This window comes from Scyliorhinus canicula, chromosome 10 (genome assembly GCF_902713615.1).
Source record: "Scyliorhinus canicula chromosome 10, sScyCan1.1, whole genome shotgun sequence".
Taxonomy (NCBI): Eukaryota; Metazoa; Chordata; class Chondrichthyes; order Carcharhiniformes; family Scyliorhinidae; genus Scyliorhinus; species Scyliorhinus canicula.
The window spans coordinates 54,061,337-54,078,924 of NC_052155.1; the positions used below are offsets into that span (position 1 = coordinate 54,061,337).

The 17,588-nt window shown below is 47.0% G+C and overlaps 1 protein-coding gene across 4 annotated transcripts in view; it reads right to left on the reverse strand.

Annotated features, from left to right (window-relative positions):
* Positions 1-17,588, reverse strand: part of tmem71 (transmembrane protein 71) — a 73,146-nt gene that overhangs the window by 29,289 nt on the left and 26,269 nt on the right. For all 4 annotated transcript variants that reach the window (XM_038808954.1, XM_038808953.1, XM_038808955.1 and 1 more), the window contains one exon: positions 927-1,000. In XM_038808954.1, the coding sequence (XP_038664882.1) occupies positions 927-1,000 (74 nt within the window). The remainder of the gene's footprint in view (positions 1-926; positions 1,001-17,588) is intronic.

Consider the following 17,588-nt stretch of genomic DNA (forward strand, 5'->3'; position numbering starts at 1 on the left):
GTAGTTTGCCCACCCCTGCATTAGATAGACAAAACACTGGGTTTTAACCAGGTGAAGAAAAATGTATCATGGACCTCGTGTGAAGAAGTATTCAAAAATTAAAGATCACTGACCTAGGTTTGTTGATTTAATAAGGCCTGCTTTCCAGTAGAAATCTCTCTTTAAAAAAGGTCATCATTTTGGGGCACCTACAATTGGAATGAAACCAGTCCTCACAGTGACAATAACTGCTGATCCAATGCAATCCAACTGGTTCAATTCAACCATGTCCATATATAACATGGCCACAGTTTCCCCAGGCACTAATACCAGGTCACCCTGCCTGAGTCTAGGCTCTGGATTTGCCTCACTCACTCCTCCACAACCAAAGCCAGCTCATCAAGTGTGAAAAATTGAGGGAGGGAATCGCAGGCCTTAGGCTGGCTTGCCAGCATGGTCACTAACGATGGGGCGAAGACAAAAGGGGATACTTCAAAGGTCCAGGTTAGAGGGATACAGAGTTCTGATTGGATTGCAGGGCAGAAGGGAGACCTAGAAATGGGGAGAGGTGAATGAAGCCATGAAGGGATTTGAACGCAAGGATAAGAATGATCAATTTGAGGCATTGCAAATCAGCAAGCACAGAGGCAATGGGACAACAGAACTTGGTACAAGTAAGATTGCAGGCATTAGAATTTTTGATGAGTTGAAGTTATGGACGGCAGAAGATGGGGGGCTTGCAAGTCGAACTTCAAACCAGTTAAGTTAGGGTAACAAAGGCATGGGTGAGGATTTCACCATCAAATGGTCTGACACAAAGATTGAGACAGGAAATACTAGACAACCTTTACTATGAAAGATAAAAGAAGATACACAAAAAGTCCATGATATTTTCATAAGTAGAATGCTGAACAAAATACATATTGATGCAATCAATGTCTTTTTACCAGGTAATGGGGTTGACAAATATGGCGATGCAGGATACATTTTTGATTCTTGTCCAGTCTTCAACAGCCAAGTACTGAATGAAAAGCAGATGAAGATCAATTAAAAATTAAAATATACACAAATTATTCAGGGATGGTCTTAATAATTCACATTAAATATCATTGGTGAGATTCTCCATTCCTGAGACTAAGTGTACCCAATTATTTATTTTTTTCTAATTAAGGGGCAATTTAGCGTGGCCAATCCACCAAACCTGCACATCTTTGGATTGTGGGGGTGAAACCCACGCAGACATGGGGAGAATGCACAAATTCCACATGGACAGTGACCCAGGGCCGGGATTCAACTGAGACTAAGTGTTGACGCTGGGGCAGCTTTCGTGGACTTCCACGTCAGCAAAACTGGCGGCGCACCTGGGCCGATTCAGAGACCGTGGAGGGTCTAGCCCTAGCGCCATGTGGAACACAATCGATTCTAATGAGAAACGTTACACTTATGAGTGTAAGCTCCCACAGTCCAAAGATGCGCAGGTTAGGTGGATTGGCCATGATAAATTGCCCTTAGTGTCCAAAATTGCCCTTAGTGTTGGGTGGGGTTACTGGGTTATGGGGATAGGGTGGAGGTGTTAACCTTGGGTAGGGTGCTCTTTCCAGGAGCCGGTGCAGACTCGATGGGCCGAATGGCCTCCTTCTGCACTGTAAATTCTGTAAATTCTATGTAAAATATGAGCTACCATGACAAGGGAGCGGGGGGCCTCTAACAATGTCTTGTTATGGATAAATAGAGTCGGCCAGTAAGGTACAGATTAGTTGAGACCCAGTAGGGAGCTACTGGAGCTGTATATAATAGTAGTTGTAAAATAAAGTAAGTTTTCGTTTCTACAAACTCGGTGTGGGCTCTTTGCGCCTTATAAAACTGGCGACGGGGATAGAAACTGGATTGCTCTCGATGCTGCTGAGGCACCTCTCAGTCTCTATCGGATACAGGTTGGAAATTTCTTTCGTCATGCCTCTTTTCGGATGTTTGAATGTGTTTGATGCCGGATTAGAAGATTGGAATTGCTACGCACAGAGGAAGCGTTACTTTTTCTGGGCCAGCAATATCGCAAAGAACGATCCACCAGGTAGTCATACTGCTCACTGCCCGGGGCACGCACACGTTCGTAGTGATACGGAGGCTTACACTCCCAGTGGCCCCAAACACTAAAACTTTCGATGTGCCTGTAGTCTTAGTAGTTCAGTACTTAAATCTGCCCCCAGTGGTAGCACGGTGATGCAGTGGGTTAGCCCTGCTGCCTCACGGCGCTGAGGTCCCAGGTTCGATCCGGCTCTGGGTCACTGTCCGTGTGGAGTTTGCACATTCTCCACCTGTTTGCGTGGGTTTCACCCCCACAACCCAAAGATATGCAGGCTAGGTGGATTGACCACGCTAAATTGCTCCTTAATTGGAAAAAATGAATTGGGTAGTCTAAATTAATATCAATAGAAAATCTGATCCTGTCAGTTACAGTGTAGCGGTATCGTTTTAACACCGCAGAAAGGTTTTGGAAAATTGCGGAATTCTGTGAATCCGGTAACATCCTGTCTGAAATGCTGTAGACTGCTTAGTTTTTAGTATTAACAATGAGGCTTCTCAAAAGGAACTGCTAGCCAAACCTTCCCTGACCCTGCAGCAAACCATTCAGATTGCACTGTCCTGGGAAAGCACAGAGTGAGGGATGCTAGAGATACAGGGGATAGAGGTGAACGCACAAGGGTGCGCTCCCTCCCACCATGGGGTCCATCCCTGGACCGCCACCTGCCCTGGGCTGAGCGGTGTAAAGGCCTGATCCGTAGGCCGAAGAAAGAGCCTTCTTGGAGGGAGACCTCCCCGGAGTCCGTAGTAGGGTTACCTGGTCAATGTGGGGCTTGTGGTCACCAGCCGATGGGAGAGTATCAGCAACTCCCCTACGGCCACGTCCCGACATCATTGGGAATGGCCAGGACAGATGTGGGCGCGGTTGCATGCCAACTTTGCCAATTCATTTCAGGGATCCATGTTCCTCTTATTGATTGCTGCCCATTCAAAGTGGCTAGTGGTGCACAAGGATGGCGGTGACCACAGCCCGGGCAACCATTGAGAAGTTACGTACATTGTTATGCACAGACAGCATCCCTGAAGTGCTTGTCACAGACAATGGCATTCCGTTTACGAATGAGGAGTTTGCCAGATTTCTGTAAGCAAATGGGATGCGGCATATTTGTACTGCCCAATACCACCCAACGTCTAATGGCCCAGCGGAGTACGTGGTGCAACGTTTAAGCTGGGCCTTAAGAAACAGTCTTCTGGATCGACGGCCACGAGGTTGGCTAGTTTTTTGTTTTACTGCAGGAAAATGCCGCACGCAGTAACTGGAATGGTCCCCGCTGAAATGTTGATGGGCTGGAGACTTTGTACCCGCCTTAGTATTGTTTTCCAGACATAGGTGCGAATGTGCGCCACAGCCAGGAGCAGCAAGGACATTGCCCCCTTCAATGCTGACTATCCCAGCACTTTGGAGCAGGTGACTCGGTATTTGTTTGAAACTTTGCTGGGCGGCGCCCAGTTGGTCTCCACCGTTACCCTCCACCACACAGGGCCAGTTTCTTACCAGTTGCAAGCCCAAGGTCGGATCATGCAAAAGCACTTTGATCACATTCGGACTTGGAGATGGGAATGCAGGAAGCCTCTGATGGAGAGCCTTTGGAACCACAGCCGCAGGAATTGCAGTCACCGCGATGTTCGTGTCAGAAGCAGTGTTCACCTTCGAGATGCACACCGCTCAACTCAGCACCCTGAGTGTCCAATGCCCAGCCAGATGCCAAGGGAGCCCAGCGGCCTCCTTCACCATGGTCCTCAGAGGATTCTTGGGATTTGGGGGGCGGATGGATGTTATAGCCTGCACTGGTCTTACGGGGTGGCAATGATTAACTACCCCATGGACCTTGCAGAATACGAGCTCCCCCGATAAGGGACCTCTGACAATGGGCACAAGTTATTGGCCGCATTGCGCCCGAATGGTAGATGCCGGAGAGGCCTCCCGCAGAATTCTCAACAGCCAGTACGCCTCGCGAGAACTACTCAGATCTCGCGAAGCATCATGATCAGGATTCCGCCCACAATGTGCAGAACCCAACCTCGCACATCCAAGTAGGTTTAAACACCGCTTACAAGCTCCCAACATCTACTGCCCTCCCCAGGGAGCCCCCAGCCAGGCGCCATTTGGTACAGGTTCATGCAAACATGGACCAGGCGGAACAGTGCCAAGGAGGTTTCCCGGGCAATCAGAGGCCCCTGGATAGACAGGGACAGAGCAGGATGGCCTCCTGGACCTCCCCCGTTAATGTGGTCGCCTAGGCACTGCCAGTCTGGTACCTTGGCACTGCCAGGGTGCCAAATTGGAAGTAACAGCTGGCAGGGGCACTGCCAGTGCCCCAGGTTGGCTGTGCCAAGGTGCCAAGCTGGCATTTTCTGCTCGGCGGTGATCGGGTCGGGGGGGAGGGTGCACTGCGCGGGTAAGGGTGACACAGGGACTCTCCTGTAGTGAGTTGGGGCTGGGGGGGGGGGGGGGGGGGTCGCATTGAGAGCTTGAGACACCATTTAAAAATGGCGTCCGATCTCTCGCTGCACTGAGGAGTTTTGGTGAGCGGAGGAAAACGTGGCTGAGTGCGACCTTGGGAGCGCATTCCCCACTGAGGCCCCATATCTAACCGGATGGGTGTTAGATAGCGGGGTGTTTCTTGGTGCTGCGAGCATGGGGAAACACCCAGCTAAATGGGCTCACTATGAAACTCTGTTCCCATTTGGTTAGATGGGGCCCTAAGTGTGGGCTTGACCAGGGAGGAAGTTCCCAGGGTGCAAAAAAGTGGCTAAATGTGGTTAGATCGTGGTGGGGAGCTCGCCAATAGTGCCGGTGTGAAACTTCCAGCAAAACCCCACCACGAATAACAGTTAGAAACTTTTCCGTTAGATGGCATCCAATGTCTGCCTATGTATAAATAGAGACGGCCAGTAAGGCACTGACTAGTGAAGACCCAGTAGAGAGCTACTGGAGCTGTATATAATAGTAGTTGTAAAATAAAATACATTTTTGTTTCTACAAACCCGGTGTGGGCTTTTTGTGGCTTTATAAAATCCCAGCTGCTCCAAGGAGAGCACTGGCCACTTCTGGGACTACAAGCAGCCCCTCGAGTTAAAGGGCCAACTGGACAAGTTAAGTCTGGGGTGTTGCAGCGGCGAGGGGAGAAGAGGCCCAGGAAAGATCAGTTGGAAAGATGGGGGTGGTGGTCCCAGAGTTAATTTTTGTTATTCTATTCAGTTGATTGGGCCTTAAAATAAATCATTGGGTAACCAATTGTCCCCAGCCAACAGGTTATAATCGCAAATATAGCGAAGCTTCTTCCACTTGCAGGCAAAAGCAGAACGAGGGATCACAAATATTAGATAGTTACTAATCTATCCTTGAGAGAACTCTGAAGATTTTACCCAAAGTGTCAAAAGAATGGTGAACTCTCTATCATGAGAACTAGTTGAAGAAAATAGCTTAGATACATTTAAAGGGAATCTAGAAAAACATAAGAACGAAACAGGAGACTATACCAATGGGGATAAACAATAAGGAATGGGAGGAAGTTTGTGCGGAGCATAAACACCGGCGTGTTTCTGTGCTGCAGATCCGATGTCACTCTGTTTTTAATGCAGAAATCTGATGCAAATGCTTTTCTTGGCATCTCAATTGTAACCTTCCAAATGATTGGCGTTCAACTTCCAAGGCAGAGAAACTTGAGTCTGACATTTAATCTTGGTCTAGCACTGCAGTACTGGATACTTTTCAACACTGGATAACATCACTAAATGCCCCAATACTTAACACGTTTTTTTATAAATAGAACAGCTGCATATTCCCATGAACTGCAGACACACAGACAAATCCCCTGCATCTGTTTCCATTCAGACAACATCCGGCACATCGAAAGCTATGCAGACGGAATGAGGTCATTTCAAGTTAACATTCGCCTACTTCGCCAGTCCTTACTCCAGCCAAAATTTGAAGCTGCAGTCAGGGCTTCCTTCATTTTTTAAAAGCAACTTCTTCTTGCTATTAACTTTAAACCTTGCTAACGCTAAAGAAATACATGTTATGACCAGTTTGGTTTTTAGATCCTTTAACCAAGGCGCTGTCGACTTTTTTTAGAATAAATTTAGAGTACCCAATTATTTTTTTTCCAATTAAAGGGTAATTTAGCATGGCCAATCCACCTAACTCGCACAACTTTGGGTTGTGGGCATGAAACCCACGCAGACACGGGGAGAATGTGCAAACTCCACACGGACAGTGACCCGGGGCTGGGATCTGACCCGGGGCCAGGATCGAACCCGGGTCCTCAGCGCCGTAGGCAGCAGTGCTAACCAGTGCACCGCCGATTCATTTGTTTCTGTTGCAAACTTTCATGTGCCCCTCTGCCACATTACGTCCACATTTCCATTTCACTATGCTGGAACCAATTCCAATGCAAACGAGTAAACAACCATCTTCTAGATCAGGGGTGGGCAAACTTTTCCGTGCAAGGGCCACATTCAGAAATTCACAATTTTAAAGGGCCGCATAGTATATTAATTAATAGTCCCGGTTGTAACCAATTAGCGTGCGGCATATACTTCAGCGCTTCCCCCAGCGGCATCCTGCCTTTAGCCCTCTTTTTCTCTACTTTTCAAAAATGGCGCTTCACCCGGTTATGATTCTGGGCGCCTCATATAGAACATAGAACAGTACAGCACAGAACAGGCCCTTCGGCCCTCGATGTTGTGCCGAGCAATGATCACCCTACTCAAGTCAACGTATCCACCCTATACCAGTAACCCAACAGCCACCCCCCAATTAACCTTATTTTAAAAAAAAAAATTTTTTTTTTAAAAATTAAAAAAAAAAAATTTTTTTTTTTAATGACTTGATCTTGGTGGGCCGCATAAAAATCTTTGGCGGGCCGCATAAGGCCCGCGGGCCGTAGTTTGCCCACCCCTGTTCTAGATAGTCGGCGCATTTCCCTCTGCCTCCTCTGCTTTGAATATTCCTTTTGCAAAAGATTTATCAACTACTCATTTAATTAAACCAGTCCTACAGAGTAACAAGTTCAGAACAGATTTTGCTGCATTCACTGGGCTGCTGTGTTTGGGCAGTTTTGGCATCAGACTAGCTGCTGCTTTCCCTGAGCGACTGCACAATCAAAAGGTAATTCATTGTGGGAAAAGTTTTGAAGCATTTCAAAATGAAAGGACAAGTGGTATAATGTTAAAGTCGATTCCTGATTGGTGAACGGTCGAGTGATAACTGGGAATGCATGAGTTTATAATCATGAAGATGGATGTAAATGCCAGGGCTACTCTTGGCAGGGTGGTCGCATTGCCAGAATTATTCTGATCCGGTTTTGAATATGTCGGTCTTCCCATCAGAGTTGTATTGCGTCAACAACATTGATTGATATAGAATGTACAACACTGAAAACGGCCAATTGGCCCAACTGTCATTGTTCATGCTCCGCATGAGCCTTGTCCTGCACGAACAGCATAATGATCTAATCCTTTCTGTCTCATGTATTTATCCAGATTATCCTTGAATGCATCTGTGCAATTTGCTGCGTGTGGTGTTCCCATGCAGTAGGAGGTTGCACATTCGAACCACACTTTGGCTGAAGGAGTTCCTCCTAAATTTCCTACTGGATTCTTTAGTTACTATTTTATATCTCTTGGCCCTGATTTTGATCTGCCATTAAGTGGAACATTTTCTCCTTGTCAGACTGGATTTAAAAAACACTTGGGTGTGGGGAGGGGGGTGGGGTTACTGATCCTCAAAGGAGTTAAAATGATGTTACTGAGCTTCAGTTCATCTTCAATGCTGGATTTAAGTTTCAGGCATTTCCTGCTGCCAACGCCAGCTACTTCTATCCCTGATTAATCTGTGATTATTACTGAATTTACAAGGACAAAGCAAACAATCGGCAAGGATTTCATCACTACATTTTCAGATGGAAAAGTGGAATCGCCATAGTAACTCCTTTGATTATAATGATTGAAACCCGAACTCCCAATGGCAACCTGTGCAAAGAAAGACAGCAGCAGGTTAACCTTCAAAACCTGCATTGAGATACTTAGCACAATATAAACCATTCAGAGTGCCTCAGCCTGAAAACGCATCAGAACATGCTCACGTTCAATATTTTGCAGAACAGTTCAGCAGCTCTATTCCAAGTGTTTCAACTTATTTCCAAATTATCTGAGGTGTTCTTTCAGATGGTTTGCACAATGGTATTGGACTGCATTTGGCATTGAAAAGTCAGTGACATATTAATTATAGTTGTGCTTTGATGTAGAGCATCCTGTGGCAAATCTCATGGATTTTTATTCCAAAAATGGGTGGTACAATGTACTGTCCAAGTATGACAGTCTGGGGCAGCAGCTTTGATCCTACCATGATTGAAAATGGCCCAGGTTGCTGTAGCAAACTGGCAGGATGGCACCAAATTGTGCCTTTAATTCCAACCCCAAAACCAGATAAACTGAGTTTAGCTTTGCAGTCCTTTCTTGCTGGAATTCTCCAGCAATTGGGATTTGCTGTTCCCGCTGGTAGCATAACCCCGCCTGCGAGTTTCTCAAAGGTGTTGGGTGGCTACAATCAGAAATCCCACAAGCAACAGGAAGAGAGAATCCCGCTGCCAGCAAGTGGCACGCCGTCGGGAAACACGGCTAGGGAACCAGAGAATCCCGCTCCTTCTATGTTCTCCAAAAAGATTACCAAAGTAATGTTATCCCATGAATGAGGTCATAACAGCTTCCTTTCTTTGCTATTTTAATTAAACATCTTAATGCTCCTTAAAACACTGAAGAAAGGAATTTGCTATCAGTGCGTTACGACTTTGTATGACTACTCATTTGCATTTCATTATTTTTTTAAAAATGTACTTTATTCTAAACATGCGTAAAACAATAATAACCCACCCCCCCCGACACAAAATCACAGTGCAGTTTGTACAATGTTTTTCCTTTTATCCCCTCCCCTCCCCTCCCCCTCCCCCCTCCACCCCACCATGATGAACAGTTCCTCAAACAACGTCATGAACATTCCCCACCGCATCTTGAAACCCTCCGCTGACCCCTCAACTCAAACTTAATCTTCTCCAACCGAAGAAAGTCGTACAAGTCCCTCAGCCAAACCACAACCTCTGGCAGCATATCTAACCTCAAATTTAACAGGATCTTTCACCAGGTGATTGGAGAGGCGAAGGCTTCCCTGTTCTGATTAATCTATAATAATAATAATCTTCATTGTCACAAGTAGGCTTACATTAACACTGCAATGAAGTTACTTTGAAAAGCCCCTAGTCGCCACATTCCGGCGTCTGTTCGGGTACACGGAGGGAGAATTCAGAATGTCTAATTCACTAACAGCACGTCTTTCGGGACTTGTGGGAGGAAACCGGAGCACCCGGAGGAAACCCACACAGACACGGGGAGAACGCGCAGACTCCTCACAGACAGTGACCCAAGCTGGGAATCGAACCTGGGACCTTGGCGCTGTAAAACAACAGTGCTAACCACTGTGCTACTGTGCCGTCCATCTCCACCCAGTCCCCAATCGCCAGCCCCACTTTTTCACAAAACCCCTCATCCGCCAAAAGACACAAATCTAGCCTCCTTCCCGGCCTCTGCACCTGCCCTGAACTAAGCCTCACCTCCAGCCAATGCGGCGCATGACCCGAAATCACAATTCCCGCATATTCCGCTCCTACCAACCCCATCAGCATCATTCAACTCAGCACAAAGAAATCAATTCCAGAGTACACCTTATCTTCGTGCGAGAAGTACTCCCGACACCCCCCCCCTACCCCCCCCCAAGTTCCCAAACTTCCAGGGATCAACCATTCCCATATTTTCAATAAACCCTCCCAACCCATTCACCTTCCTCGACTTTCCCATTGACTTGGCCACCTTCAGCTCCATCGCACAATTTAAATTTCCACCCATAATCGGTTGGTGCATATCCAAGTCCAGGATCGCTCCCACTAACCCCTTTACGAACCCCGAGGCGTCCCAGTTGGGTGCATGTACACCACCAGACTCCCCTCCAGCATCCCACTCACTATCAGATATCTTCCCCACAGGTCTTGTACTTTCCTGTCTGCCACAAATCCCATCCTTTTGAAATGAAAATGAAAATCGCTTTTTGTTACAAGTGGGCTTCAATGAAGTTACTGTGAAAAGCCCCTAGTCGCCACATTCCGGCGCCTGTTCGGGGAGGCTGGTACGGGAATTGAACCGTGCTGCTGGCCTGCCTTGGTCTGCTTTAAAAGCCAGCGATTTAGCCCAGTGTGCTAAACCAGCCCCACAATCTAGGGGAGAATGTGGGCATCGATCCCACTACCTCTCACATGCGAAGCCAGAGCTCTACCAGTTAAGCTAATGCCCCCTGGTCAGCAGCAACTGTTCAATAAAATGGCTACTCCCTCGACTTCAAATCAAATCCCCAGTGAAATACCTGTCCCACATCACTTGACTCATCACTTTTTTTAAATACAGAATTTACAGTGCAGAAAGAGGCCATTCGGCCCATCGAGTCTGCTCTGGCTCTTACAAAGACCACCCTACTTAAGCCCACACCTCCCCCTATCCCCGTAATCCCATCTAACCTTTTGGACACGAAGGGGCAATTTAGCATGACCTGCACATCTTTGGACTTTGGGAGGAAACTGGAACACCCGGAGGAAACCCACGCAGACATGGGGAGAACGTGCAGACTCCGCACAGACAGGGACCCAAGCCAGGAATCGAACCTGGGACCCTGAAGCTGTGAAGCAACAATGCTAACCACTGTGCTACCGTGCTGCCTGTACTTCCTCAACCTCATGTGATCCTTCACTCGGAGGTGCATCTCCTGTAGAAAAATCACCTCTGCTCTCAAACTCCTCAGGTGCGCAAAAACTCGGAACCTCCTAACTGGCCCGCTGTCCCCCGGACGTTCCACAGTACAACTTTTACCGGAGGCTTACATCTCAACTCCCCTCTACCATCCGCCATCATCCCCCACAGGTTCTACCTTACTTAATGCCCCCTAAACTGGGCCCATCCAAGATAGCCCCCCTCTCCACCCATGACCACGCTCAGCCTCCAACCTCTGCCACATTGCAATCTCCCCCCCCCCCCCCACCCAAACCCCCACACCCACGATTTCCTCTCCCACGGCACTTTGGTTCAGCAGCATTTCTTGCTAGCATAGCAACTCCCGCTTTAAGTCTGCCTCTGCAGACCCCCCCCCCCCCCACCAGTCCCTCTTTAGCCTGTGCCGTCAGCCCCTTACCCACCTGAATATCCACCCAACCTACAACCCACCCAACACATACCCCATACCCATAAAATGACACTTTAAGTCACAAATCACACCCTCCCCAAAAGGGAAACACCACAAAAAGGGGGGGGGGGGGGGGGGGGGGGGTCGGTTAAACTCTCAGTTCACCCCCAGTTTATGGTCCCTTATAAAGTCATTAGCCTCTTCCAGCGTTGCAAAGTAATACTCCCAGCCGTCAGGTACAACACCCCATACCAAATCTTCCTTTGATACAATACAGCCGTAGCCCTGTTGAATCCAGCACACCTCTTCACCAAGTATATTCGGACACGATTCCCCTCCCAGTCACAGTCTCCCTTTTCCCAAGCCCCCTTAGAATCTTCTCCCCCTCCACAAACCTGGGCAAGTGCACGATCATCACCCACAGCGGTTCCCCCGCTCTCAGCTTCTGCTTTAGGGACCTATGAGCCCGCTCCATCTCTGGGGCCTTGTTTAGCACCTTCTCCTCCACAAATCCTTGGCATATACTTTGTGGTGCTGGTTCCTTCCACACTCTATGGCAGAACCACAATTCGCAAGTTCTGCCGCCTGGACCTATTCTCCTGCTCCTCCACCTTCACTCGCAGCGAAGCTGCCTTCCTGAACCACTGCAGTCCATGTGATGTAGGTACACCCACAGTGTTGTTTGGGAGAAATTTACAGGATATCAACCATGCAACAGTGAAGGAAGGACGATGGGATTGTGGTTAGCACTGCTGCCTCACATTACCCGGGATCCAGGTTCAATTCCAGCCTCAGGCGACCGCCTGTGTGGAGTTTGCAAGTTATCATTGTGTCTGTGTGGGTTTCCCCCAGATTCTCCAGTTTCCTCCCACAGTCCAACGATGTGAAGGTTAGGTGGTTTGCACACGCTAAATTACCCCTTAGAGTCAAGTGATGTGCTGATGAGGTAGGGTTACAGGGATAGGGAGGGGGAGTGGGCTTAGGTAAGGAGCTCTTTCAGAGGATGGGTGCGGACTCTGCACTGTATGGATTCAAAAATTTTAGGACATATTTCCAAGTCAGGATAGTGTGCAGCTTGGAGTGGAACTTCCAGGCGGTGGTGTTCCCACAGTTCCATGCATCTGCTGCTCTTATCCTTCTAGATGGTAGAGGCAGAGAGTTTGGAAGCTGCTGGAAGGAATAATTCCAGCACCTTTTTACAGAAAAGCACTGTGGTGGTATGACTAGGAGGTTTACGGTACCTATTTGCCATTGGTGCAGAGCACTCGCTGCCCATTGGCTCAGGTCAGTCATGTGCCTCTCTACTGATTGGTTGAGGCTAGTCATGTGACTGCTCACCCATTGGCCGAGAGGCAAGTAGTCCCGCCTACGAGGCGGGGTATAAGAACCCGTAGGACCCGGCAGTCGGCCTTTCTCTGTAAGTCGACTGCCGGGCACACAACTAGTTGATTAAAGCCTGATATTTGGAATTTCTTCACGACCAATTGATGATACATCAAGCACAGAAAATTTTCAACACTGAAACCGGTGAATTAGCTCAATGGGGATGTGGCAGTTTTTATGATCCACACAATCCTTGTCTCACCCTACTGCCCGTAACTGTATTTGACTATCTTGATACTGCTATTCCTCATGGGGGGGGGGGGGGGGGGGGGGTGCTGAGAGAGAGATGAGTGAACAGGAGTTATGTGTTGCTTGTGTCCTGCACGCAGAACATCTAGGTTTACAAGTACACTGCCATCTGGCCTATGAATGTGCGGAAAATATTGTAAACTAGGCAGGAAGTAATAGGTTATGCAGCTCTGTGCTAAATCGAAAAACTTGAAAGCAAAATTGACTGCTGTAGGACGTCATTTTCTGGAAGACTGAAGTTGCAATTTATTTCAAAACCTGCTTCAAATGGGAACAGGATGTGCAGTGTAACTATCCTGTGGTTAACTCTGCTGATTTTGTCTTGCCAGTTACGTCGGGAAAGAAATAATTTGATAATATCTTTTCAGCAATTAACAGAGGAGATGCAGAACATGCGGAACTTGCCAAGAAATTGGCTGCTGAGGTGTGGGTTTATTTTAAAAGACATTGCACTACAGCCGTTGAAAGTATCTTCAGATTGTTTATTTTCAAATTTAAACCCACACCGCAAATACAAGATGAACTCTGTGGTTATCACCGGAAACAGTACTTTATTTCTGCTTTGCTCAGCAATTCGGTGATGAATAGAGGAAGGAGAACAAAAATATAGCATTTAGCAGATAAAATAATCCCTTACAGCATAACACCAACAAGTCCACGTTCTTCTGTTGATCCAGTGCTGAATACAGCATCATAATATAAAGGGTGAAATATGCAAGAGTTTCAGGCAGCTGACGATATCTCCCAACACACAATTGTCGGTATGCTTGTTCTTGGACGCAGAGGACATTATATTTGTGCCACACGAGTGCCAGGCAATGACCATCTCCTGCAGAAGTGGATCTAACCATTGCCCCATGACATTCAATGGAATTACCATCACTGAATCCCCCACAATCAACATCCTGGGGGTTACCATTGATCACAAACTGAGCTGGTCTAGCCATATTACTACTGTGGTAAACAGGGCAGGTCAAAGACTAGGAATCCTACGGCAAGTAACTCACTTCCTGACCCCCCCCCCCCCCCCCCCCCCCCAAAAGCCTGTCCACCATCTACAAGGCACAAGTTAGGAGTGTAATGGAATACTCTCCACTTGCTTGGATGTGTGCAACTCCAACAACACTCAAGAAGCTCGACACCATCCAGGACAAAACAGCCCTCTTGATTGTTCCTTCTTCCACAAACATTCAAACCCTCCACCACTGACAAAAAGTGGCAGCCATGTGTACCATCTACAAGATAAACTGCAGTAACTCACCAAGGTTCCTCAGACAGCACCTTCCAAACCCACGACCACTACCATCTAGAAGGTCAAGAGCAGCAGATACCTTGGTTCCCCTCCAAGTCACTCACCACCCTGACTTGGAAATATATCGCCATTCCTTTGCTGTGGCTGGCACAAAATCCTGGAACTCCCTCCTTAACAGCACAGTGGGTGCACCTACACCCCAAGGATTCCAGCGGTTCAAAAAGGCAGCTCACCACCACCTTCTGAAGGTCAACTAGGGATGGGCAATAAATGCTGGCCTAACCAGCGACACCCATATCCTGTAAATTAATTTTTTAAAAGCTCACAGCAACATTGGGTACAGGAATAGCCCATTCAGCCTCATGAGCATGCGTCACCACAGCTGACTTGTGCCTGTTTAGCTGGGAACATAAACAGATAGGAAGATAGAACAACGGTCACAGAACTAAACAATTTATCCCTTTGAGCCATTTAATGAGATCCTGGCTGATCTATGACTTAACTCCACACACCTACCTTTTATCCCTTGATCAATCTCAGACTGCCCCTGCTCTCCCATCAGCACCAAGCTTCCCCACTCACCCGTTTAAATTTGTGCTCTCTTGGCCTGATGCTTTGAAATTATTGCCCCTTGATTCCTTTCTCTCACCTGTCATCCCTGGGAACTGCTGAGCAGAAGTAACTTCCCAATCCCAGTGGAGACGGAGAAACGCAGCATATGGACAGAGCAAATGAGCTCGACAACTATTTCAGCAACACATGCCCGAACATGTACTAATGATTATGTCGTTTTTGTACATCTGTTGCCTTTGTGCCAAAGTGGACAAAATAGGAATCTTTTATCTCGCGTAGATTTATTCAATTGCCTGGGGTTCTTTTTTCCCATCTGGGAAATATTAGGTGTCACAGGTTGCAAAGTCCATTTGAACACATGAAACATATTTTAAGAGTGAATTCACATCAAAAATGGTTGACTTTAAACTCACAAGGAGTTGTCACTGATACATAGAGGGCTAGTGTTTTGCTTCACAAGACTAGAAGCTGAACAATTAAATCTAACACTGAAAGGCACGACAATAAAAAGTGCTCTAATGTGTTCTATTGCTTTACAGAATTACATAGGTTATACAGGATCTATAGTACAGCACAGAAAAAGGCCCTTCAGTCCAACCAGTCCATGCTAGTGTTCAGGATCCATTTGAGTCTCTTCCCATGTTTCCTCATTTCATTCTCTCATCATAATCCTTTAGTCCCTTTTCCCTCATATGTTTATCTAACCTCCCATTAAATACATTTATAATATTCAGCTCAACTATTCCTGTTCCACATTCTCCCACTCTCTGGCTAAAGGCATTTCTTCTGAATTTCCTATTTGTTTCTGTGGTAACTCTGGATGAAATTCTCCCATCCGGAACTAGGTCCTGTGGCGAGAGCAGGAACATGGATTGCTTCCTGTTGCAGAGACTGGTGGGAAAATATGCCACCTCTTCTGACCCCCGACCTCACTAATTATGTACCAGGGAGTTTTTCACCCTAATCCATGCAGGGAAGGCCTAATGGCATGTAGTCCATCATCGTATCCCGGCGCTATATTGAAATGGCGCCCAACATCACTGACCCACTATTGAGGAAAGAAGATGGACCACCTGTAAATGAAGACAGAGCTCCAGGAGCCCTCTGAGACCAGAAGATGGACATCCCGGGAAAGAAGATGGATATTCAGGAACATTCTGACGCTAGAAGATGGACCTCCTCGATAACATTAAATCTGGAAGGTCCAGCTCTAGATGCTCCCCCCACCACTACTGTGGTGTTCCAGGGTCCTGGGTGGCTGGCAGCCTCCATCCGGAACTCCAGAGGCAGCCCCAGGCTTTGTTCAAATGAGTCGATATCTGCACACCACATTGTCCCAGACGTGTTTTGCGCCAGCATATTTCACCACTGGCGTCGCGGAGAATTGGGTGTGGGTGGAGATTCTGGTCAGGCCTTCATTTGCATCCCATTAGTGAGATACAAAACAGTTTCACATCAGCCTCCAGCAGGATTCCCAATCGGCCATGGTGGCTACCAATGGAAGAAACTGCAGGTCATTTATGTCAGTATGAAACCGATTTTTGCAATTCCACCAAATTCTCCTTCCTGTGCCCACCATTGAACCTGCTGTGCAAGGCCATTGGAAAATTCTGCCCTATCTTATAATAATAATAATAAACCTTATTTTCACAAGCAGGCTTACATAACACTGCAATGAAGTTACTGTGAAAAGCCCCTAGTCGCCACATTCCAGCGCCTGTTCGGGTACAAAGACGGAGAATTCAGAATGTCCAAATTGCCTAACAGCGCGTCTTTTGGGACTTGTGGGAGGAAACCGCAGCACCCGGAGGAAACCCACACAGACACCGAGAGAAGGTGCAGACTCTACACAGACAGTGACCCAAGCCAAGAATCGAACCTGGGAACCTGGAGCTGTGAAGCAACAGTGCTAACCATTGTGCTATATATTGATCTGGTACATACGGGGTTAATGTAGGACTGAGTACATTACCACACACACACTGATGTAAGAAGGCACATGAACCAGAGACACGGTCAGTCTACAGATGGACAGAGATGTGTAAAGACCTCGGATGAATTCAGCTCCATACCTGGACCTCTACTGTATATATAATAGTTCAGAGTTGTTAATATAGACTTGCTGTTCATATACTCAAAACTATGAAGCCTGCTCCATGGTGTCTGAAGCAGGATTCTTCATTACTGGCCTCTAGATTTCCCTTCCTCATGAGAGGAAATACTCTCTCTTTGTTTACTTTACAAAATGTTTTATTATTTTGAAGACCTGTATAGTCAGCCCTCAGCTGTCTCTTTTCATGAGATAAACAGCAGCCCTCTTCATCCTTTCCTGATAGGTATGACTGCACAGTTCTAACGGCCTTGTTGTAAATCTTTTTTTCACCCTCTCCAATATCTAGACATCCTTTTTTGTAATATATTAATAAAATATTAAAGCATGCTGCTGTGCAGAGAGACCTGGGTGTGCTAGTGCATGAGTCACAGAAAGTTGGTTTACAGGTGCAACAGGTGATTAAGAAGGCAAATGGAATGTTGTCCTTCATTGCTAGAGGGATGGAGTTTAAGACTAGGGAGGTTATGCTGCAATTGTATAAAGGTGTTAGTGAGGCCACACCTGGAGTATTGTGTTCAGTTTTGGTCTCCTTACTTGAGAAAGGACGTACTGGCACTGGAGGGTGTGCAGAGGAGATTCACTCGGTTAATCCCAGAGCTGAAGGGGTTGGATTACGAGGAGAGGTTGAGTAGGCTGGGACTGTACTTGCTGGAATTTAGAAGGATGAGGGGGGATCTTATAGAAACATATAAAATTATGAAGGGAATAGATAGGATAGATGAGGGCAGGTTGTT